The sequence below is a fragment of the Ceratotherium simum genome, chromosome 3 (genome assembly GCF_057802395.1).
Source record: "Ceratotherium simum simum isolate JZ-2026a chromosome 3, ASM5780239v1, whole genome shotgun sequence".
NCBI classification, from domain to species: domain Eukaryota; kingdom Metazoa; phylum Chordata; class Mammalia; order Perissodactyla; family Rhinocerotidae; genus Ceratotherium; species Ceratotherium simum.
This window is the reverse complement of record NC_141902.1, coordinates 61,581,004-61,605,709: the sequence shown is the minus strand read 5'-3', so window position 1 is coordinate 61,605,709 and position 24,706 is coordinate 61,581,004. Positions and strand designations below refer to the sequence as shown.

General features: G+C 36.8%; 1 protein-coding gene across 3 annotated transcripts in view; it reads right to left on the bottom strand.

Moving 5' to 3' along the window:
- Window positions 1–1,322: 1,322 nt before the first annotated feature.
- PIAS1 (protein inhibitor of activated STAT 1) overlaps window positions 1,323–24,706 on the bottom strand; it is a 128,692-nt gene continuing 105,308 nt past the window's right edge. For 2 of the 3 annotated variants that reach the window (XM_004421740.3, XM_087428589.1), the window contains exons 9-14: window positions 14,543–14,703; window positions 12,695–12,825; window positions 11,794–11,974; window positions 7,838–7,980; window positions 5,930–5,967; window positions 1,323–5,304 (exon numbers count right to left, since the gene is read on the bottom strand). In XM_004421740.3, the coding sequence (XP_004421797.1) occupies window positions 5,011–5,304; window positions 5,930–5,967; window positions 7,838–7,980; window positions 11,794–11,974; window positions 12,695–12,825; window positions 14,543–14,703 (948 nt within the window). In that variant the 3' untranslated portion in view covers window positions 1,323–5,010. The remainder of the gene's footprint in view (window positions 5,305–5,929; window positions 5,968–7,837; window positions 7,981–11,793; window positions 11,975–12,694; window positions 12,826–14,542; window positions 14,704–24,706) is intronic. The other variant, XM_087428590.1, reaches the window with a different exon arrangement.

Below are 24,706 nucleotides of genomic sequence, written 5' to 3'. Positions count from 1 at the left end.
AAAACCAAATTAAGAGGAGGAGGTGTGTCTTTTGGGAGGTTATCCAAGACACAAACCTAAGGGCCAGGCATAGGGGAAACTGCAGAGGACAAAACAGTCATGGTCTTAGTGCAGCTATCTCACGATGCCGTGTGGCTTCTGACCAAACTGAGGTCCTGAGAAAGGAGACTCATTTTCCCAACAGCGTAATCGCCCATGGGAGTGAGTAGGAATTCCTAGGAGCTGTAGAGGATGGTTTTGTGGGGGGCAGGCAGTACACAGCCCAAACACCAAGTGGGTGAAGTGATGGGGAGCGTAGGTTCACACAGTGCAGGGGCAGATCCCAGTTTTGTGGGGTCTGAGTCTTATGACTTGGCAGCCTTCTTTAAGAATACAAAAATAGAAATATAGAATTGCTAGGGCTGCTCCCAGGACCCTGGAAGAGGCCAGACCAAGTGAGGGGCCCTGGAGCTTGAACTTCATTACCTGCATGGTAAATTGACCTGAGGGCTGGTTAGGTGCTGGCACCCCATAGAGAACTGCTATATTTCACTTTCAGGCAAAGCTCAAGGGTCCTAGCTCCACATCTCTTTTTAACCCATCATGGACCTTAGGACGCAAGTCCTGCACAGCCAATCTGGAATACCAATGATTAGACAGTAGATATCTAGGATTCAGATGGCACAGGAAAAGGAAGTTCTGGGTTATAATAATTGAGGGTACTTTCCCTCAAAGCTTTTTTTGTGTTTGTCACTGAGTGGTCCCAGTATGGTTTTAGAGCAAGTTTTATTAATCTCATTTGCCTAACAGAAACCTGAAGTATAGCTTGCCAAAAACACCTAATGGCGTGGAGTGGTCATTAGAACCTGGGGCTCATCTCCGCTGACTCGGTGTTCCTAATTAAGGGTGTTCAGTGGCTAGGATTCTAAGATCCTATGATGTACAGGTTTCTGATTTAAACCTGTACCCCAGGGAAGGCTTTTTGCACTATCCCATATCTGAGTTTCATGCTCATTCCTGAAATTCCAGTTGGTTTACCTAGCACCTAGTATTGTTTACAAAAAATGCCACAGTGCTCTGAGCACTCAAACTGGAGATTATTAAACAGATTTAAAACTAAACAGATGCTGTGGTTCATTACAAAGCTAGCCATATTTCAATAAGAAAGGGGAATGATGGCTGTATACTCATTACTTACCTCAAAGCATGTTGCGAGAGAATTAGTTACTTGTCATGCTTTGAAATCTCTGGATGAAAGGTGCTTTGGAAGCACAAAGCATTAGCACTTTTCTCATAGGGACTGTCCCCGTGTATACCCAGCAGTACATTTTACAGAAGACAAATTAACTGAAGGCTTTTCTTTTATTACATCTAAAGAGCTCTACATAAACAGGTAACATTCAATAGGTAAACAATTTTTTTTTTCCAATGCATGTAATAAATATTTTCACTTGGAACTTTTATACAAACTGACATTGGTCTACTATACATTTTTAAAAGCCATTTTACTGGTTTGGCATGCGGTATGGAAATTCTAAGAGAGAAAGTTTTAAGGCAATGAATCACAGATTTAAGTTCATGGAATTTATGGTAACTTTTATATCTGTTTATATACATTTTCCCCTTTGTTAATTAAACAATTAACAGCAGCACACTCTGGGACCACCAGCTAGTCTCCCTCCCTCTTTCTGAAATCTAAGCTTTGTGATTTTTTTAATTGAAAAACAGAATTCAACATGTATTGGTAAAACAAAATTCTTACTAAAATAATTTCAAATGTGCTTTAAAGTCTTGAAGATCTTGAAGTGTCTTATGCATTTAAAATTGGAATTGTTTAAAAAACAATGTTCTTTCCACAATTAGTAATTTAAAATTGGGATATATTTTCATTCAGTTTCAGACATTTGACTCAAAGGAAAATCTGCCAAGAAATCACATTTTTCAGAAGCTTAAGTGAATCTTTTCTAAGTCAGTAATAATACAGAATTGTGATAATGTCTAAATTAATAGAAGTAGAAAAATTTTAATGCTCAAAATAAATTAGTCAACCAAGTGTGGTATGGTTAAGGTTCAGATTGTTTTAAAAAGATGTGTCCAATAATGCCCACAAAATAATTAAAAGCCACTTCAACCTTGCTAGTCAAATAGCTATTTTATCAAAGATGTGTGTGTGTAATATATATATATACACACACACGCACGTATACATACAGTACTGTACAGAAACACAAACATATGCACACCTATTATGAAAGACCAAGGCAAGGAGGATGGTGGCAACTTGCCTAAAGATTCTGAGAAACACTATTTGTCCACAGACAGCATGTCAATGTTGGCATGGGTGGGAGAGTGAGGGTGGGCTAAGGAAAAAAGAGATGAAATGACTATGCGTGCTTTTTTTAACTTAGAAGATAAAGATGCAGTGCATGACTCTTACTAATAATTACTACAGATCATGAAAGTTTGATCGACTAACGCAACACTGTGGAACGACAACAACTGAAGGAAACAAACTCCTTAGAGTGGAATGAACTAAAATAAAAAGACAACCGAACAGTTAGTTTCTCTTGTGGAGACATGACCAAAGCCACTAGACATTTATTTCTCCCTATTACCTGTTCTTCCCTTAGGATGGTATAGAGCAGGACACTGAGGGAAATTAACCCTCTCCAAAACTTGGCTGAAGAAAGTAGAGGGATGGATTTTCAACTGGATCATTCAAAGAGTTTGTAATTCAGCATCATACACAAAGTTATTGATCAGAATTTTGAGGCCATTAACAACGACAGAAAAAAAAAAGGGAAAACTATTCATTTTGTCTTAGGTATCTGAATTAATAGAAATGTCTCCTATTACAATGTGAAATAAGAAGCAACTCCCCACAATTTAAGTAATTTCTATCCCAATCTGAATTTAGGCACAAATTATGATACTATTAAATATTAGCCTAAGTTAATATGGCAATGAGAGTTCTTAAGGTGTTTACTCAGCATAATACCAGATTCATTTAAAAACTCAACTATTTCCTGTTTTAACCGACAATGAATCTTTTTTTTTTTTATTGCAAATTGTTTAGTGACTATAACTCAGCCATGGATGTGTGGAATACACATGCGTAGGGGAAGACTATGTAACTCACTTGTCACTCACACACACTTGTCTATAAATACATATATACACACACACATATACATATCAACACCAACTTGTTTTTCAAAATTCAAGTCAACAATTTAGTGGCAGAGAGATGCTGTAAAAATAGATATTATTTTTAGATGCCACACAGTCATGTGAACCATTAATTTTATCATACAACTGAAGATACAGCCATCTTGAATTCTACCTGGATTAAAGTAGGTCATTTTGTTACCACTGCAAGGTTTAAAACGACAATTTTATACACAAAGGTGGTCCTTCATCAACTCTGAGAACAATAAGTTGTGATATAAAAATCCAGTCTGGAAAACTGGTAATCATTATGCCCCTTCTTTATCTTTTCTGTTAAACCTGCTAAACCTCTCAATCAGCTAAAAAATATTTTCCGCACCTTCAGTTATTACCTGAAGAATGTAATACCTTCTCTGATGAGGATTTTGGAACACAAGTAGAGTCACTTTTCCTTCCCTCCAACCCTCACTCATCTCCTGAAAAACAGTTTTCAATATATTTACATGTTCCATTATTAACAAGAATAGATCAGACTGATCCATGAAGTCTAAAAAAACATTGATTTTCCTATGTCATGCTTGTCTTTAAAAGGTGAAGAGAAAAATAAAATAAACAAGATAGCCAGGCTATGAAAATAAGTACACTCAGAACCAGAGAGTAAAAATGACTAAGGATCAAGCCCATTTTGAATTTCAACCGTTTATCAGATAGTGGATTTCTATGGATTGACATGTGTGGTGCAATGTATTTTCTGAAAAGAATTTACTTTTAGAATAATTGACTTTCTTTCTTTTTTGAGGTTATGTAACCTTACCTCTGTCAGCTGCACAAGACATGCAACAGGGCTTTCTAAGCTATTTTTACTTCCTACTTTGGTATGAAGATCTTACATGAAAACTTGTTACCCTGTGGCCAAAAAAGCAGGTTTCACAGACTTGGTTTTAATACATAATACTGGCAATCCAAATTTAGAAGAAAGAACTAGACTAAAGTGTATTATTCACAGGTCTGCTAAGTCTACTCATTACCCAGACAGCTTTACTCCAATCTCTAGAACATATTCTCAGGGGATATCTAGCAAAAAGGAGAGAATATGTGATGGAGAACATGCAGTTGGGATAGTCAATAAAGATGCTCATATGTGAGTTCAAGACCTTCAAAGCACTTTGAAAGAAGCAGGCAACTGATTTATGAACTGAATGCAAACTCGGGAGGAGAAGAAACAGTAACGACAGAAAAAGACACACAGATACACACACTGAACACACACCCCCACGAATTATGTCCTGAAAATACAGAGGGAATGCAGTGGGGCAGATGAGATTTATAACTTAAGGATGGATAAAATATGCACACACACAAACAGAATCCAAGTCTGCCATTTTTAGAAAATAGAAATTAAAACTATCTCCCCCAACCCCCTCCCACAACAAAGAAAAGCCCACAATTTAAAACTTCATACATGCAATTCCTTTTCTGCTATTGCAAATAAAATAATGCCATTGAAGTAAAATAAAACCAAAACCAGAGACAAATGATGAAAAAAATCTTCAGAATCTAGAAAAAATGAACTGAAGGTGGTTTGTGGGTACTTGTTTTTTTTCTTTTTTCTTTTCTTTCCTTTTTTTTGTTTTTTACAAGTGTTTTATCAGACAGGCAGTCTTAAATTTATATACAAAAGTAAAACTGAAAATATAGTTTTGTTCTCTGTACATTTCTTTTAATTTTTTCCCTAAAAAAAGGAAAAAAACACACTTGTGTACTTTTCTAAACAGAATAAGGTAAAACATAGCACAAAGTTCTCTTCTTTCTGCCAAGTTCATTTAATCTAGAGTGGGGATGGGAGCAGCAGGGGCAAAGGAATCAGTCCAACGAGATAATGTCTGGTATGATGCCAAAGATGGAGGCCGTGTCTGTGCTGCTCCTATTTGCGACAGGGTGGCTGTGGCTCTCCCTTAGGCTGTTGGAGGATACGAGGCTGCTATTACTGCCACTACTGCTTCCATTGGTGGTTGGCAGAGAAGTACTGCCTCCTGCACTTAACTGATCAAGAAACATCTGTGAGGAGGTATACGGAAAAAACCGAGACGAGTGTAAGAGGTCTTGATCATCTGAAACTGCTGCTGCAGCCGCGGCAAGAAGGGAGGTGTTATAATGCTAGAGAGGGAGACAAAAGACAGAACAAAATGCTCATTATACTTAGACATCAGGAAACTTTCTTCTTGGCAGAACAAAGTCCTAAATTTAATATATTCTGAGTATCTGGTGTTTCTGAAATATTTAATAAAACATTTTGCAAAATCAAATGGCCTTATGTAATGCTCACATCACTGATCTTGAGAGACATTTTGGTATCTGAAACTCGGGAAGAAAGGCAAAATAAAATTTTTATTGTTTTTTGTTTCAATTTTTATTGCAATTGGAAAAATTCTATTTCCAAAGAGGTAATATGCTCAGAAGCAGCAGGAAAGAGGACAGTCCACCCTCTTTCTCTTATGGAGATATTTGGTCAAGAAATTTATCAGTCAATATGACTCACTGCCCTACTTCCTTATAAAACAGTACTGGAAACCAACAAATAGATACTGTTCTTACTATACACTCAGGCACAGCTGAAACAAAGGGATTTTTATTTAAATTCTTAAAACCTTAACAATAATGGGGATGGCTACAGTATTCTGAATTTTTTAAGGAAATTTATTTTCTCTTGACTACATATTATACTTTTAAATATTTTAATGTACAATTAAAATAACAGTAATTTTTCTTTCACACAACCTACCTGATTGTCTCCTGATAAGAAAGGAAAGAAGTCTAATCCTGTGGGAGAAAAAATTATTTTAGTTCTGAAAATAAACAAAAAAAAACAGAGAGAAAACCCTCCCACATACCCCAATACTTCAAAAACAAATAAAAGTCTTAAATGCTAATTCTAAATTCATTTAGAATTTATTTAAACATGAAGAGTTGAGCTGAATGTTTCACATCCCTCCCATCTGTAGACCACCAAAACTGAAGTCCTGGCATTAGCGATGATTTGTCCTCCCTGTGACTCCATTTGTGGGACCTGGCCACTGCTGCCCTGCGGATCTAACAATGATCCCTTAAACTGACACAGCACTTTTCACCAAATGCTCTCACTGACTCCTCTTAAGTAACCTTTCAATCTACTCTAATTTACTTCTCACAAGCACCTCATGAGGTTTGTAATTATTTTTGGCCTCATTTTGTGGATGAAAAAGTTTGAAGTTGAAAGAAGTTAAAAGCAAGTTTAAGTACAGATTTTCTTTTTCTTTCTCAAATTTGCTCACTCGTCACTCTCTGTACCGGGTTCTGAGAGACTCTTCAGTGACATGAGAGGGGGAGAGATCTGAGGGGGTGTCTGACTGCTGGGGTAGAAGGACCAACTCTGATCCCTGGCTGCCATGGAGTCATTGCAAACCAGCCCTTCCAATTCACATTCTTGTTCATATCACCCCACGTGTAATGTGATGAAGAGCAGGTAAACCAATGTGAATAAAATGCCTCATTGTGACATCTACACTTGGGGAACAGTATAACAAGCAGATGCAGACAAAAATATGACAACAACACAAATACTCTGGGGATCCATCCACTGTCTACAGTAGAACAGATTATAACATGGGGACCTGCAAAATGTACAGCACTTTGTTTCTCCATAGTGAGACTTGGCAGTGGGCTAAGTAAGAAATAGCGCTGCATTGTCCAATAGAGTAGCCACTAACCACACAATGTAGTTTACTAAGATTAAGTAAAATAAAAAATTCAGTTCTTCAGTCACACTAGCCACATTTCAAATGCTTAATCACCATAGGTGGCTAGTGGCTACTGTACTGGCTGGTAGAGATTACATTTCCCTCACTGCGGAAAGTTCTATTGGACAGAGCTGAAATAAGGTTTTCATAACAATCACTAACAATCTACCCAACTATCTAAGCTCCCAAGAATCCTTGCCAGTGGCCATGGATTTTTCTGTAGGGGAGGGGTAGAGTGAAACTTCACTTTATGTTTTTATATTAAATTTTCTACAATAAGCATATATGGATTTTTGTAATAAAAAAGAAAAATGTTCTTAGATTATATGGCTAATACACAAATTACTAAATTACAGAAATATATGAGAATAACTAATAATTCTTGATAATGTAAATGACTATTATGAACTCAAAATACATTGTACAAATGAGTATACTGACATTTCAAACTACTTTTAAAAAGAAGAATCAGATTCACTGAAACAAAAAGTAAAACTTTCTAATGTCTCACTTGAGCATTACCTGAAAGATAATACAACATAGTTACCCACCATGCCTGCTGCATTATAACTGGATTCAGGGAACAAAAAATAATTTTCATAAATATAAGAACTGAAAGCAACATATTGGAAGTCATCCAAAAATAACTAGGCTACTTTGAAGCTCACAAAACCTAAAGATCATTGCACTAGTTTTACCACTGGTAGGAAAACATTGGCTATTGATGAAGATTCAAACAAGGAACTGGATCCATATTTATTTATGACCACAGTACATATTTCTCCCAGTTCCCTAGATCCAAGCCCCTGTTTTCCCAATCTTTCAATTCCTCCTTAGACTCACCCAGAAAACGACTATATAGATTAAAGATATTCATAATGCTATCTGACAATACAGAAGAACCAGTGACTCACCTTGTAAGTCATAAGGCATGGGTGTCATGTGGAAAGGATGCCTGTAGTCTTGGATGAGGGATGTGTTAATGTAGCTTGTGTCCACAGCAGGGAGGCTTGGGGTGCGGGACACTGGTGATGCTTGATGTGGAAGACTTAATATGCTAGAAGAAGGAAAGGTTTGCATAATTTTCATTTGTCAATTGAACTTGTAAGTTTAACAAACAAAGGGGTTGCATTTCATAATGAGTCCTAGCTTTTGTGCTAGAAATAAAAGACAGGAAAACAATATATAATTTAGACTACCATAATTATTAGGAAATAATTTGTATACTTAATAGCATTTTACAGAGGCTACAACAGGGAGAAATGGTTGGATACAATGGTATCCAACATTCCTAAGTTACATGCTCTCTTTGGAACATCATCATTTACACTCTCAGAATGCAGGGAGAAGGCACGGCTGAGCCACTTCTATGGGATATGAGTGAAAGGTATCTACAGCAGACAACATTCTGAAACCTTTTAAAAATAAGCACAGGAGTGTTGGCTAGTAAAAAGTATAGGTAAGTAAAGAAAGCACATACAGACAAGACTGGGAGAATGGAGCAAAGTGAGCAGTGAGGAGTTCACAGCTGGCCCCCAAACTATAAGCTTTATGACAACAAAAACTAGGTACTGTTTTTCTTGGTACATGCAATGCCCTGCACAGTCACATAGTCATTAGCACGCTGTTTGCATAAAAGGCCTGCTGAATGAACGAAGGCAGCAAGACAAGGAGAAGACATGCTTCAAAATGAACAGGTGGTAGAGAGTTTTTAAAGGGAGAATAGTATAACTGGAAAAAGAAAAAAAAACCAAAAAGAGTGATTCTGGAGGAACAGAGTGAAATGTTTAAGTAGCTGAGTAGTCGAATCTTTTTTTCTTTACCAAAAATTAAGGAAACAGCAAAAAGGAGGGCGAAAGGAAAAAGAAAAGGAAGAATTGAAATGATTTTGAAAAGAAAAAGAAAATTCTAATAGTCCTGAGTGCAAACAAAAGGTCATATGCTATCCCAACCATACAAGAGGCGAATAGGCATACTAAGTTATAGAAAATAGAGAAAAGAAGGTATAAAGAGGCTGTCTTTTGTTTTTAAAACTTTATGTAAAGTACTTGGAATGTGGAGACGCAATTTCAAAGGTACAGAATATTTCAGAAGATGCCAAGGTTGGATTTCCAGGAATAGAGTTCTAGTTATGACCATCTACCACATTTTTATGAATGGGATATGAAGCGTAAAATACACTCTCGTCAGCCTCAAAAATATGTTTCGTCTAATGGAAACTTAATTAAACCCCTTACATCTATAAAAAGTACCATTTTCCATTAGCTCTCTCCTCTGACAATGCCTAAGGGATTACAAGAGAGAAGAAAGCAGTTGAAATCCTAGTCTTTGAAAACATCTGGGTATACCAAACAGCAAAGGAAATTTCTGGATGAAATTTCTGAACTCAGTGGCTGAAGACAGCAAAATGTTTTACATTTACTGACATTTGCCTCTTTTTAATGCCGGGTTGGCTCCTTTTCTTTCAATTTTGTGATAATATTCTGAAATGCATTTCCACTTTTCCACTGCACAGTAAAAAATACAATATGCTGGGTTTAGGTTTCTATTTATTGGCTAGTCATTATTGTAAAATGGCCACTAGTATTGAATATGGTGTTATCCTTCTAAAAATGTCGTAAACTTTCAGGTTGCTTGTTTCTATCTGAAAATAGAGAGAGAAAGGTCTGGCATTTGAAAATACTATATCTGGGTTTAATTAGTCACTGGGAAGCTCAGGAAGCAGTTAATGCATCTAATGTAATTTTCCAAACACAATAAACACAGCTCTTTTTGAAGAAACAGCAATGTAAATATCCAAAGAAGAAGATTTCCAAACTCTCAAAAAAGTTGCCTTTACGGAAAAATCCATAGTCAGTAAAATTATTGCACAGTTTACATATATATATGACTATTAATATTCTAAAAAGTAGAACATATATAATGATGCATTTAATCCATACAGTATTTGTATACCCAAAGATTTATGAAATATCTTTTAATGTTGCAATTACGGCATTTAAAGAAATAATATGATAATATGTGTTTGGTAATACTATGGTTTGATGTTAAATATATCTTGGAATGGAAATTCTATAGAAATTTGCTCTAACTACATCAGCTTCCGATAATTTGACTTTTCTTTTTCTCCCACTCAGATTTATTATAAAATAAGCTGGTCTAATAATAAGGATAAGCTCGTTGGGTAACAGCCATCAAGGTAGCCTTTCATCAGAGGTAAATGTTTATAAAGTAGGATTTAAAGTAAAATTAGTGTTTAAATATTCACTTTGTTTAGAATAATGATACTGCTTTGAATGTCTTTATTTCTGTCTGTGTGTATGCTGAGATAAGCTACTCCAGAGTGAAAATATCAACTTGTGTAAGATGTTTGATTGTATTACGAAGATTCCTGAAACAAAGCCTCCTCACGAGTGAGCAGCTACATTTATCACGATTGTGTTCTTTACTGTCGCAACTTTATCTTTCAAGTAGCCACAAATATATTCAAATAGAAGATCTTTTCATCGCATGAAACAATATCAAACCTGAAAATGATCTGACTCCATGTACGGAAATGCTTGCTCTTGGTCTGGTGTTAACTTCCCCTCTTACACCTTGAAATCTGTAACCATGCCTTCTGTGGACTTCCCTTCTCTCACTTTCATTCTTTCCCCAGGCACTACTGTTTGTTGGAACGAGATTTTTTTAATAGCCCCTACTCAGTTACCACAGGCCACATAATTCTCCTGGTTCTAAAAAGGGGCACCTCTATTTCAAGAGTTACTTCCAGTGTGCTCCAATCGGGCCTCAGCAAAACAGGAAGTCTTTTTGCTGAGAATCCCCAACATCTCTCGTGAGACTAACAATAATAGTCTGTTTAAGAGGACAGCTAGAGTTAGCTACTTGTTTTACCATCCTCTACAAAATGTTAAACTCTTTAAGGTTATAGACTATACTTACTCATTTCATTATCACCATGTTTAGCACAGGGTGTTTTACATAAAGTAGATAACAGTGTTTCATGAACTGAACTGAAGCATAACGAAGATACATTATTATTGATATGAGACTAATGGGAAACAGGGGAAATGAGTCTATAAAATAGAAAGCACTGTGTACTGTAACTTCAGTCTTAGACTTCTTTTCACTGCCAGCCTTACACATAGTGAGGCAGGTTTAAAGCATCCATCTGGTCTTCTTCTGCTTTCCTCTTGAAACACTCAGACTAATTTCATAGCATACATTTTCCAGTTTGAGTAAATGTCCTAAATCCTATGAGTGGTATTAAGATCACCTGGGAACTTAAAAATACAAATTTTCTCTATTCCTATTCCTGAATCAGATGTTGGGGGATAGAGGAGCAATGTGTGTTTTGATAAGCCCTCTGGGTGATTCTGATGTACACCAAAGTTTGAGAACCACTGTACTAGAATCATCTTTTGGTATGATGAATACTGTATCCAAGTGACCCCTTTAATGCATTATTCCAACCCCTCAAGAAATATCACACACTGGGCCGGCCCTGTGGCTTGGTGGTTAAGTGCGCGCGCTGCGATGCTGGTGGCCCGGGTTCGGATCCCGGGTGCGCATCGAGGCACCACTTCTCCGTTCATCCTGAGGCCGAGTCCCACGTACAGCAACTAGAAGGATGTGCAGCTACGACACACAACTATCCACTGGGGCTTTGGGGGGAAAAATAAAAATAAATAAAATCTTTAAAAAAAAAAAAAAAAAAAAAAGAAATATCACACACCTGGGAAAAATTCACCCTATTCTTTGATTGCTAAGTTTTTTACTACCATGCATAATCATTATATGTGCCAGATCTTTTAATTCTATTTGCAAAATTAACCTTCGCAAACTTTTTTTTTAAGACCTTAGCACTTACCCTTTATTATTTAGTGGTGATGTGGGAGATAGAGAAGGACAGGTCCTCTTGGCAGATGGCTCTTCCTCCTCTTCATCAGATGAACTGTCTATGGTTAGGTCTATCACCTCTACTTTCTTATTTTTATTTGAGGACTGGTGGTGAGAAGCCACCTGATGCTCCAATGTGGAGCTCAAGCATCCTGTGGGGGATGATTAAAAACACAAGGCAAAAAAGACCTATGACACCTCTTTTTTTTTCTCAGCGTGTCTACGGATTAATTTATCAGTTATAGTTTAGACCTACAATATTGCTGGTGTCACAGAGTAGAAAACCAACAGCGGCTCTGTTCCTCTAAGCATAAAACTACTATTTATTATTGGTTGTTAAAGGATTCTTTTGAAAAACAATTCTGAATTAGGGCAAACAATCAAAATGTATGTCCACTTCAGAATAAAAGAAGTTTGAGGACAAAGACTATCTATTACATATGTTTACCTGTACAGTACCTGATATACTTAAGGAATGCTATGGTAACATTGTTAAAAAGTTATAGCCTCCTTCCAGCAAAAACACACTAAAAGCCAGGGAAAAAATGTAAATGAAAAAGGAACGTTCACTAATCTGTACCAAATCTGCTAAAAATTTTAAAGGATACCATTTCAAAAGCATGACTTTACAAATGACTTATTAGATTATGTTACTTTGAAATCTATACCACAAAATTTTAAAAGCTGGCAAAAAAGTGAATTTAAAAGGAGTTTTACTACTTCTGAACATTTAATCAATAATTTAGTAAGAGTTATTGAGCTATCCATAAACTGCTGAATGTTTTTTAAAAATTTATGCATTTTAATATTGAAAACCAAGGCTTTACAACAGCAGGGAGATTGCCCCACTCTTTTGGAAAACTAACACTCACCATCAACTCCATTGTAAGAGGCAGAAACTTCCTGCACCTCCTTTTTTGATCTCATAGGTGCCCAAGAGCCATCCTCCTTAAACTGTATTTCATCACAATCTGTACAGTACTTTAGGATTTCCATAAACAAGCTACAAAAAACAATTTGTCCTTTGAATATCACACTCTAAATGAAGACAGATTAGAATTATTACCGGTCAAAAAACATTCAGACCCTCTATGTTTTGCACAAGTATAAATGAGGAGGAAGAAAGTAGAACAGACAGTTATATTTGCTCTCAAATTCTAGGGCTAAACAAGAAAAATGTTACCTAAATTATGGTACTTTTATGCAAGGATATATTATGTAACTATGAAAAATGAGGTTTCCAAAGATTTTTAATAATACGGGAAAATATTCACAAAAAGTGGGAAGAGGCCAAGAAAAGAAAACACTATATTTTAAAAATAAAATTCTACGTGCGAGTGGTATATAAATAGCAGTTAACTCTGAGTGGTGACATTATGGATATTTACTTTTCTTCTTTATACTTTTTTTTACACACTACAAATTGCCTACAATAAGCATATCTTATTTGATAAACTGAAGCAATATAAAAATAGGTATTAAATGTTAAGTCTCCTTGATAAATATGCAGATATTTAAAAATGAGATTTGCAAAAATATGTGTAAAATTAACGGTCAAATTCTTAGGTTATGATGTTAAATGAAACCAGAGGATTAAAAATATTAATACCGCACAATCACAATTATGTGAAAACAAAAATCAGAAAATAACACACCACAAAAGTCTTTATTTTCCTGTGTTTTCCAATTTTTCTTTAAGTGAGTGTGTGTAGATGGCTTTTATATCGAGAGAAAAATTCCAATTGATTGGGATATCCAAAGCTACATAATATACACAGCTGGTAAAATATTATTATTCAATTCAGATTTAGTGATCACTGTCATCTCTGAAAAATTAAGCATAAAACATTGAAGTTACATGTTTCCTTTTTTTCCCATGAGTGATCTGACATCTTTCAAGCTCTGGGTTACACTTGTATTGCTAAATGTATTCCACTCTTGACATTACACACTCAGAATCCTATGTTTTCTCAAGTACTATAGGTAAGTTGCCTCAGTGTTTTGCTAGAGAGTACAGGAAATATTAAGATCTTTATTTTCACAATTTATCTTTGTTCAGTTGCAAAAAGCAGGCTAGAGAATAGAGGAAAATTTAGAGGAACATGCCAAGATATATGGTAGGATAGATCAAACGCAGGAGTGTTCAAAAAATAATTGATTGTTGTGATGCTGTAGGTGGACAAGAAAAAGAAAAGTATTTCAGAGGACAGAGAAAAACAAAGTAAGCTGCTATTCAGTGTGTTGATCAGTTTTAGGAGCCCTTATAGTGGGGAATAGGTATGACGGACCATGACTGAAGCAACAGAAAATCTCCCAAAACAAGCCCAATTTTTGGTGAGCTTAAGTTAAGCAGAGTTTCACAATTCCTTCATTCTTCCTCTAATATGGTCTGTATGTCTAGGGATAGATGGATTCATGCTAGGAAAAGGTGTATGCATATCCTGCTTAGAATCTCTGGTGCTTTAAATGGGAAATGTCAGGAGGCACTGACAGTCAAGAATGCATTTCCAAAACAAGAGGACAGGAAGTTAGAAAGGAAAAATGTTCACAGTGTTAATTACTTATTTTGAAAAATTACTGATTTCTAGAATCATGAAAATTCTAAAAATATATAACCAGAAAACACCACCAGTAGAATTTTTATCCCAAACCTGATGAATAAGAAACTCAGATAATAGATGGTCATTCCAAGGTACAAGGAAAAAGTTTAAGCGACATACCCATCAATAATAAGGTGTTCATATGGAGCCTTCTTATCACAGACAGGACAAACCCAGGTTGGTTTTTTCTCATTCATTTGAATATACAGAGTTGCATCAAAACATTGCAGATGAGAACATGTAAGGGCCCGACATGGAATTGTCAGCCGCATTTTACCAAGCTTTAAAAGAGGGAGACAAAAGTAAATATTAGATAGTAAATATTAGATAGTTACTCAAAATTTAAGTTTTGATAAAAATTTCCTGAAACACAACATGTCTGTGTTCTAATTTAAAGCATACTGTGTTTACTTTTCATCAATACGGAAGAACATTAAATAAATTTTCTGTAAAAAGTTATAGTATTTCTTTGGATATTAAACACAGTGACTATGAAAAGTCTATAGCAAGGATTATTTACTCCCAAGCCATAGCTCACAGATCGGCTTTTGAGGGAAAAGACCATGAACCCCTTGAAATTATATGCAAAATTTTTTTTTTTTTTAAATTTATTTATTTTATTTCCCCCCAAAGCCCCAGTACATAATTGTATGTCATAGCTGCACATCCTTTTAGTTGCTGCATGTGGGACGCGGCCCCAGCATGACGGGAGAAGCGGTGCATCAGTGCGCGCCCGGGATCCGAACCCGGGCTGCCAGCAGCGGAGCGCTCGCACTTAACCGCTAAGCCACGGGGCCGGCCCTATATGCAAAATTTTTGTAAGCGTGTGCATCTTTCTGGAGAGAATGCTTTCACCAAATTCTTAGAGTAGTCCCTGATCCAAAAAAGTTAAGAACTACTTTACTTGGAATTTGGGAAAGGAAAAAAGAATGTCTGACTAAATACTGCAGGATACCGATACAATGACATTTACTATCAACCTGATCTCTGAATGAGAGTAGTTCACAGGTCAAAATGAAATGAATGCCAAGCATTCCCCACGAAGTTTGGCATAATTGCCAAACAACAGCTCTGAGAAGGAAGCCAGGTGTGTTTGCCCTCTGTATTTCTTCCCTCACTGGGCACCATCACAGGCAATTCAGCAAATACTCCTGGACCTGTAGCATCTCCAGCATGTTATGAGACTTTCTCTTCCAGCCCTGCTAATGTTGCTTAAGTTGACATAGGTTGAGTCTGTCCTTTGGACAATAAAATCTGCTTCATCTGGTCCCTGAACTGCTAGCTTTGGCACAAGGCAGAGAAGCTGCCCAGAGACCTGCCATAGCATGACCTCCTTCCCTGGAGGACACCTCACACAGCACAGCTGGATTACTGCTGTGGGGTGCCCAGAGGCCACAACGGCCAGAGTATAGGAGTTATCTACTTTCAATAACCACATTAGTTGCTAAATACCAGGAAAAGATTTTCCACATATTTGCAAGCTTGAAAAATATAAATGCTTGAAAAGGATATGAGTTGAATGAGGAAAAGATTCTTGGAAGAATTTCAGGGAAATGTGCAATTTCCTAGTCTACCAAGGAAATTAACTGTCATTTGGGGCCTTAAATTATTGTTCTGGTATCAATGATTTACTGTGCCTCTAGGAAAGGCACTTAACCTTTCCAGGCATTTTTTTCTATCTCTAAAGTAACACTGTTTCCTTCTTACTTCAACAGGATGTAGTGATGGAGAATAAAAAAGGACCCAGAACGTGCTACAAACTCATGACAAGGGAGTAATGCAAGTTTACAGTATCAGAAGTACGGACAGCGGGGACACAGAGAAAACTGATAGCTCCCTTCTCTGCTCCCAACTTGACCCTGCATATGATTATACTATTTATTTATGTGTGTGTCTTCTCCTACTAGAAATACACCGGACTCATCTCCTTATCCTCAGCACTTGGATATGTACCTGCTATACAGCAGGAAGATGGCCCTGTGTACTGATAAGGCTCTGGTGTGCACACTGAGCAGCTCTGGCAGGCACCATCCAGGAAGGGTGTGTAGGATGTATGCAGCCCTTTACGAGGCAGCTCTGAGAATGAGTTCTGGAGTTAGACTACCTAGGTTTGAATCCTGACCCCATTACTTACCGTGTAAATCTTGAATGTTAGTCTGTCTCTCTGAGCCTGACACATAGTAAGTGCTCAATATATGTACCCACTATTAATAAAAGTACAGAAACATATTTGCTTCAAATCACTTTGTAAGCTAATAAGAGACCCACCCAAACCCCAGCTCAGTTATTCTCTTCTATGCTCACACTATTAAATAACTTCATTACCCACTTTTTACACTTCTATTCAATTTTTATGATTTGATTTACTTAAGCACCTGATGAAAAGGCAAAAAAGAACAAACTAGCTCTTGTAACAGGAAAATCATCTATTTACCATGAGCCAAGACATGCTGCATTAGTCCAGAAACATTTTCCAAATAACAATCTATTTGGAGGTGCTAAATTACATTTTTATATCTTAAGTCAGACCTTAACTTACTTGTGAAGTGCAAATTCTTACTGAGCAGGTATTTTTGCTACTGCCTTAACACTAAGTAGAGAAATCATAGACTAAAAACCCTAGACAAATACAGTAATAGCAGACAAGGTTCATGTACTACAGAACTAGAAAGCTACTTCTGATAGTTTATGAAGATAGTGGATAAGAAGACAAAAAATAAAAGATTGTTTCAGAATCCAAGCCATAGGCCATAAAACTTATACTCTGAAAAGCAGTTATTCTCTAAAGGCCTTCATCTCACACATCCTCATCCCTATAATCCCCAGCTGTTAGTTCATCTTTACGAGAGAGCAACTCTTAAGTCCTTATGATCAGCCACGCTGACAAGTTTACCAACAGAGTTTTTAAGGAACACTGCTACATGAATGGCACAGGAAGGACATTTATAAATGGGAATAGGAAAGGAAAAGCTCACTTTCAAATGCACTATTTATTAGCTGTCACACAAATGCCTTGCTTCAAAGATTCACAAAGTAACTATTATTATGATAATCCTCCTCATATTCCTGATTTTTAAAAACAATCAATAAATTCTAAATACTTATCTACAAACAGACACTGATTTCTCTAACTTGGCATCAGGAGAGATGCTGAGTTTTGAACATCTTCATCTTGTAATTACAAATTTTCCTTTTCCTTTTATAGGACGCAGTGGATATCTGCATCATTTGCAGATAAACACTGAAAACAACTCCAAAACAAGTTTTCTCATGCCACTCACCTTACTATAACATAACAGTGCTAGATTAGCAACTGATGATGCTGCAAGAGAAGAGAGAACGCCCTCCCTAGACATAAGTTTAAACCAGCTTGTATCAAAAGGATCTTAAACAAGTCAAAAAAATATTTTTTTCCTTGTACAAAGAAAAGTGTGACATTAAGAATAATTCTTTTCTTTCTTTTTTTTTTTTTGTGAGGAAGATCAGCCCTGAGCTAACATCTGTGCTAATCCTCCTCTTTTTGCTGAGGAAGACCGGCTCTGAGCTAACATCTATTGCCAATCTTCCTCCTTTTTTCCCCCTAAAGCCCCAGTAGATAGCTGTATGTCATAACTGCACATCCTTCTAGCTGCTGTACGTGGGACACGTCCTCAGCATGGCTGGACAAGCGGTGTATTGGTGCGCACCCGGAATCCGAACCTGGGCCGCCAGTAGCGGAGCACGCGAACTTAACCGCTAAGCCACGGGGCCGGCCCAGAATAATTTCTTTTCTTCATCTTTTTCTTCATCATCATCATCATAAATAAATTTCCAAGAAGTTTATTTTATTTTTTTTCTTCCATCAACTCCAAGTCACTTGTATTTGAGTTTATAGGTCTGAGAAGTATCTCACAAAGCAGGTTTTCAAACATTCTTCTAGCTCTATTTTTAATAAATCAGAAGTAAAAAATTCCCAAAGAGTAAAAACATTTTTAATTATTTTCATTGCCTTTAGCTGAATGGCACACAAACAAGAGAAACTCATTTATTTTGAGCTGTGTATATCACAACAAGGGCAATTCAAATGCACAGTCAGACACCATATTTACATATTTCAAAGGGAACAAATCTCTTTTATTATTCTATAAATTTGATATATAGATGAGTTGTCATTACTAAGTTTTACTTTTTAGAGTAAAAACATACCTAAAATATATTGCTTTATTGTTCCAGAATAATTGTAAAGGGATTGTCCCTTTAGCCAAATAGAAATCCACAAAAGTATTACAATTATGGATTATATCTATAGTTGTTTTTTCTATAATCTGAATTTTGAAAGCAGATCTCAACTTAAACTGCTAAAACTGTTGAAACTAAAAAGGGAGGAGTAGGGGGATATGGAAAGAGAAATTAAAAACTGGCCCACTAAATTAAGAGGTGCAAGGAGCAAAATGTGATTAACATTTTCTAATACAGAGAAGATCACCTGTACTATAAAATTCAAAACTAGTTCTATAAATAAAAAGTCAAGATTCATATTGTAGTGCTTATTTATATGAATGCTTCGTTTAAATGCTGAATGATATAAACATCATATATATCAGCACAACTGTAAATACTTGTAAAATGGGATTGCAGAAAAATAAGACTTCTTCCAGTGATTTAAGTGGAAAATGAGGCTTATGCACTTTTCTAAATTACTCATATTCTCTGAACTGGTGTTTTATAATGGAATGGAGTGACAAGGAATCATGTGGAGGGGGAAGGTGGATAAACTCGGATTTTGGGGAAAGAGAGTAGGATAAGTATGTATCTTTTTTTTTTTATCTTTGCCTTCTTTGCACTCTCCACTTACCTGGTATGGGAACCATTTTTCTAAATGTTAAAAAATACCAGTTTCCTTTACACCACAATCTGTTATAACATTTATCTGGTTACTTAAGAATCCACCTTCCCCCTACCCCGGCCAATATTTTTTATTGTGGTAAAAAACATGTAACGTTAAATTTACCACCTTAACCATTTTTAAGTGTGCAACTGAGTAGTAAGTATATTCACACTGTTTTGCAACAGATCTCTAGAACTTTTTCATCTTGCAACACTGAAACACTATACTCACTAAATGCTAATTCCCCCTCCCCCCAGCCCTTGGTAATCATCTTTCTACTTTCTGTTTCTATGATACTGACTAGTTTAGATAATTCATATGTGTAGAATCATACAGCATTTATGCTTTTGTGACTGGTTTATTTTGCTTATCATAATGTTCTCGAAGTTTATCCATGTTGTAGTATATGACAGGATTTCCTTTTTTAATTCCGCATAATATTTCACTGTATGTGTATACCACATTTTCTTTATCCATTCATCTCTTGATTGACATTTGGGTTGCTTCCACCTCTTGGCTATTGTGAATAATGTTGTGCTGAACATGGGTGTGCAAATTATCTCTCTGAGATCCTGCTTTGAATTCTTCTGACTATACATCCAGAAGAGGAATTGCTGGATCATATAGTACTTCTAGTTTTAATTTTTTGAGGGACCTCCATACTGTTTTCCATAACAACTGCAGCATTTTACCTTCCCATCAATAGTACTCAAGGGTTCCAGTGCCTCTGCATCCTCACCAACACTTCATATTTTATGTTCTTTTTTTTTTTTTAAATATGTTCTATGGCTTTTTTTTTTTTTTGAGGAAGATTGGCCCTGAGGTAACATCTGTTGCCAATCTTCCTCCTTTTTTTCCTTTTTTCTCCCCAAAGCCCCAGGAGATAGTAGTATGTCATAGTTGTACATAGTTGCTCTATGTGGGATACCACCTCAGCAAGGCTTGATGAGTGGTGAGTAGGTTTGCACCCAGGATCCAAACCAGTGAACCCCCGGCTGCCAAAACAGAGCACAAGAACTTAACCAGTACACCATCAGGCCGGCCCCACCTTCTGATCTTTTGATAGTGGCCATCCCGATGGGTGTGAAGTGATATCTCCTCTGGTTTTGATTTGCATTTCCTTAATGATCAGTGAAGTTGAACATCATTTTGTGTGTTTGTTGGCCATTTGTATCTCTTCCTTGGAGAAATGTCTATTCAAGTCCTTTGCCCATTTTTTAATCAGGTTGTTGGTTTTGTTGTTGTTGAGTTGTAGACGTTCCTTATATATTCTGCGTTTTAACCCCTTATCAGATATATGATTCGCAGTTATTTTCTCCCATTCCATAGGTTCTCTTTTCACTCTGCTGAGTGTTTCCTTTGACACGTAGAAGTTTCTACGTTTGGTGTAGTCCCATTTGTCTATTTTTGCCTGCACTTTTGGTGTCATATCCAAGAAATCACTGCCAAATTCAATTAAGGCTTTTTCCCTATGTTTTCTTCTAGGAGTTTAATAGTTTTAAGGTCTTACATTTTAGGTCTCTAATCCATTTTGAGTTAATTTTCGCCTATGGTGTAAAGGGTCCAGCTTCATTATTCTGCTTGTGAACATGCAGTTTTCCCAATGCCATTTGCTGAAGAGACTGTCTTTTCCCCATTGTATGTTCTTGGCACCCTTGTTGAAAGTCATTTGGCCATATATGTAAGAGTTTGTTTCTGGGTTCTCTATTCTGTTCCATTGGTCTATAATATCTATCTTTACATCAGTCCCACACCATCTTATTTACTGTTACTTTGTAGTATGTTTTCAAATCAGGGTGTGTGAGGCCGCAAACTTTGTTCTCATTAAAAGCTTGTTTTGGCTATTCGAGGTCCTTTGAGATTCCATAGGAATTTTAGGATGTTTTTTTCCTATTTCTGCAAAAAAATGCCACTGGGATTTTGATAGTGATTGCACCGAACCTGTAGGTCATTTTGGTAGTAGGGACATTTTAATAACATTAAGTCTTCCAATCCATGGGTACGGGATGTCTTTCCATTTATTTCTAGCCTCTTTGAATTCTCTTAGTTATGTTTTGCAGTTTTTTAATGTACAAGTCTTTCATCTCCTTGTTTAAGTTTATTCCTAAATATTTTATCCTTTTTGATGGGATTGTTTTCTTAATTTCCTTTTCAGATTGGTCATTGTTAGCATATGGAAATGTAACAAATTTTTGACCATTGATTTTGTCCTGCAACTTTACTGAATTGGTTTATTACTTCTTACCATTTTTGTGGAATCTTTAGGGTTTTCTACATAAAAGATCATGTCATCTGCAAACAGAGATCATTTTACATCTTCCTTTCCAATTCGCATGCCTTATTCATTTTTCTTGTCTAATTGCTCTGGCTAGAACTTCCAGTACTATGTTGAATAGTCATGGTGACAGTGGGCATCCTTGTCTTGTTCCTGATCTGAGAGGAAGAGCTTGCAGTCTTTCCACATTAAATAAGATGCTTGCCGCTGTCTTTTTTTTTTTTAATTGACGTTTTAATAGTTTATAACATTGTGAAATTTTGGGTTGTACATTTTTGTTTGTCCATCACCATATATATGACTCCCTTCACCCCTTGTGCCCACCTCCCACAGCCATTGCCCCTGGTAACCACAATGCAGTTTTCTTTGTCCATGTGTTGGTTTATATTCCACATATGAGTGAGATCATACAGTGTTTGTCTTTCTCCTTCTGGCTTACTTCACTTAACATAATACCCTCCAGGCCCATCCATGTTGTTGCAAATGGGACGATTTTGTCTTTTTTTATGGCTGAGTTAAGTATTCCATTGTATATATATACACCACATTTTCTTAATCCAATCGTCAGTCGCGGGACACTTGCGTTGCTTCCACTTCTTGGCTATGGTGAATAATGCTGCAATGAACGTAGGGGTGCATAAGCCTCTTTGGATTGTTGATTTCAGGTTCGTTGGATAGATTCCCAGTAGTGGGATGGCTGGGTCATAGGGCATCTCTATTTTTAATTCTTTGAGGAATCTCCACACTGTTTTCCATAGAGGCTGCACCAGTTTGCATTCCCACCAGCTGTGTATGAGGGTTCCTGTTTCTCCACATCCTCTCCAACATTTGTTGTTTTTTGTTTTGGTGATTATAGCCATTCTAACAGGTGTGAGATGATATCTTAGTGTTGTTTTGATTTGCATTTCCCTGATGATTAGTGATGTTGAACACCTTTTCATGTGCCTATCGGCCATCTGTATGTCTTCTTTGGAGAAGTGTCTGTTCATTTCCTCTGCCCATTTTTTGATAGAGTTGTTTGTTTTTTTGTTGTTCAGTTGTGTGAGTTCTTTATATATTACGGAGATCAACCCCTTGTCAGATGTACGTTTTGCAAGTATTCTCTCCCAGCTGGTGGGTTGTCTGTTCATCTTGATTCTGGTTTCATTCGTCTTATAGAACCTCTTTAATCTGATAAAGTCCCACTTGTCTTTTTTTTTTGTTGATGTTTTAATAGTTTATAACATTGTGAAATTTTTGGTTGTACATTTTTGTTTGTCCATCACCATATATATGTCTCCCTTCACCCCTTGTGCCCACCCCCTAACCCCATTGCTCCTGGTAACCACAATACAGTTTTCTCTGTCCATGTGTTGGTTTATCTTCCACATATGAGTGAGATAATACAGTGTTTGTCTTTCTCTTTCTGGCTTATTTCACTTAACATAATCCAGGTCCATCCAGGTTGTTGCAAATGGGAAGATTTTGTCTTTTTTATGGCCGCGTAGTATTCCATTGTGTATATATATATATATATATATATATATATATATATATATACACACACACACACACACACACACCACGCCATCTTCTTCTTCTTCTTTTTATTTTTGTGAGGAAGATCGGCCCTGAGCTAACATCTGCCAATACTCCTCTTTTTGCTGAGGAAGACTGAGCCTGGGCTAACATCCATGCCCATCTTCCTCCACTTTATATGGGACACCGCCACAGCATGGCTTGACAAGCGGTGCATCAGTGCACGGCCGGGATCTGAACCGGCAAACCCCAGGCTGCCACAGCAGAGTGTGCGCACTTAACCACTTGCGCCACGCCACCAGGCCAGCCCTGCCACGTCTTCTTGATCCAATCATCAGTCGAGGGACACTTGCGTTGCTTCCACTTCTTGGCTATAGTGAATAATGCTGCAATGAACACAGGGGTGCATAAGCATCTTTGGATTGTTGGTTTCAGGTTCGTTGGATAGATTCCCAGTAGTGGGATAGCTGGATCACAGGGTATTTCTATTTTTAATTTTTTGAAAACTCTCCATACCGTTTTCCATAGAGGCTGCACCAGTTTGCATTCCCACCAGCTGTGTATGAAGGTTCCTGTTTCTCCACATCCTCTCCAACATTTGTTGTTTTTTGTCTTGGTGATTACAGCCATTCTAACAGGCATGAGGTGGTATCTTAGTGTTGTTTTGATTTGCATTTCCCTGATGATTAGTGATGTTGAACATCTTTTCATGTGCCTACTGGCCATCTGTATATCTTCTTTGGAGAAGTGTCTGTTCATTTCCTCTGTCCATTTTTTGATCGGGTTGTTTGTTTTTTTGTTGTTCAGTTGTGTGAGTTCTTTATACATTACAGAGATTCACCCCTTGTCAGATATATGTTTCACAAATATTCTCTCCCAGCTGGTGGGTTGTCTGTTCATCTTAATTCTGGTTTCATTTGTCTTGTAGAAGCTCTTTAATCTGATAAAGACCCACTTGCTTATTTTTTCTTTAGTTTCCCTAGTCTGGGTAGGCATATCATCCAAAAAGATTCCTTTATGACCAATGTCAAATAGTGTGTTGCCTATATTTTCTTCTATGAGTTTTATAGTTTCAGGTCTCACCTTCAGGTCTTTGATCCATTTTGAGTTAATTTTTGTGAATGGCAATAGCAGATGGTCCACTTTCATTCTTTTGCATGTGGCTGTCCAGTTTTCCCAACACCATTTATTGAAGCGACTTTCCTTTCTCCATTGTATGTTCTTAGCTCCTTTGTGGAAAATTAGCTGTCCGTATATGTGTAGTTTTATTTCCGGGCTTTCAATTCTGTTTCATTGATCCGTGTGTCTGTTTTTGTACCAGTACCATGCTGTTTTGATTACTGTTGCTTTGTAGCATGTTTTGTAGTCAGGGATTGTGATGTCTCCAGCTTTGTTCTTTTTTCTTAGGATTGCTTTAGCTATTTGGGGTCTTCTGTTGCCCCCTATGAATTTTAGCATTCATTTTTCTATTTCTGTGAAGAATGTCATTGGGATTCTGATTGGGATTGCATTGAATCCATAGATTGCTTTAGGTAATATAGACATTTTAACTATGTTTATTCTTCCAATCCATGTGCATGGGATGTCTTTCCATTTCTTTACATCATCATCGATTTCTTTCAAT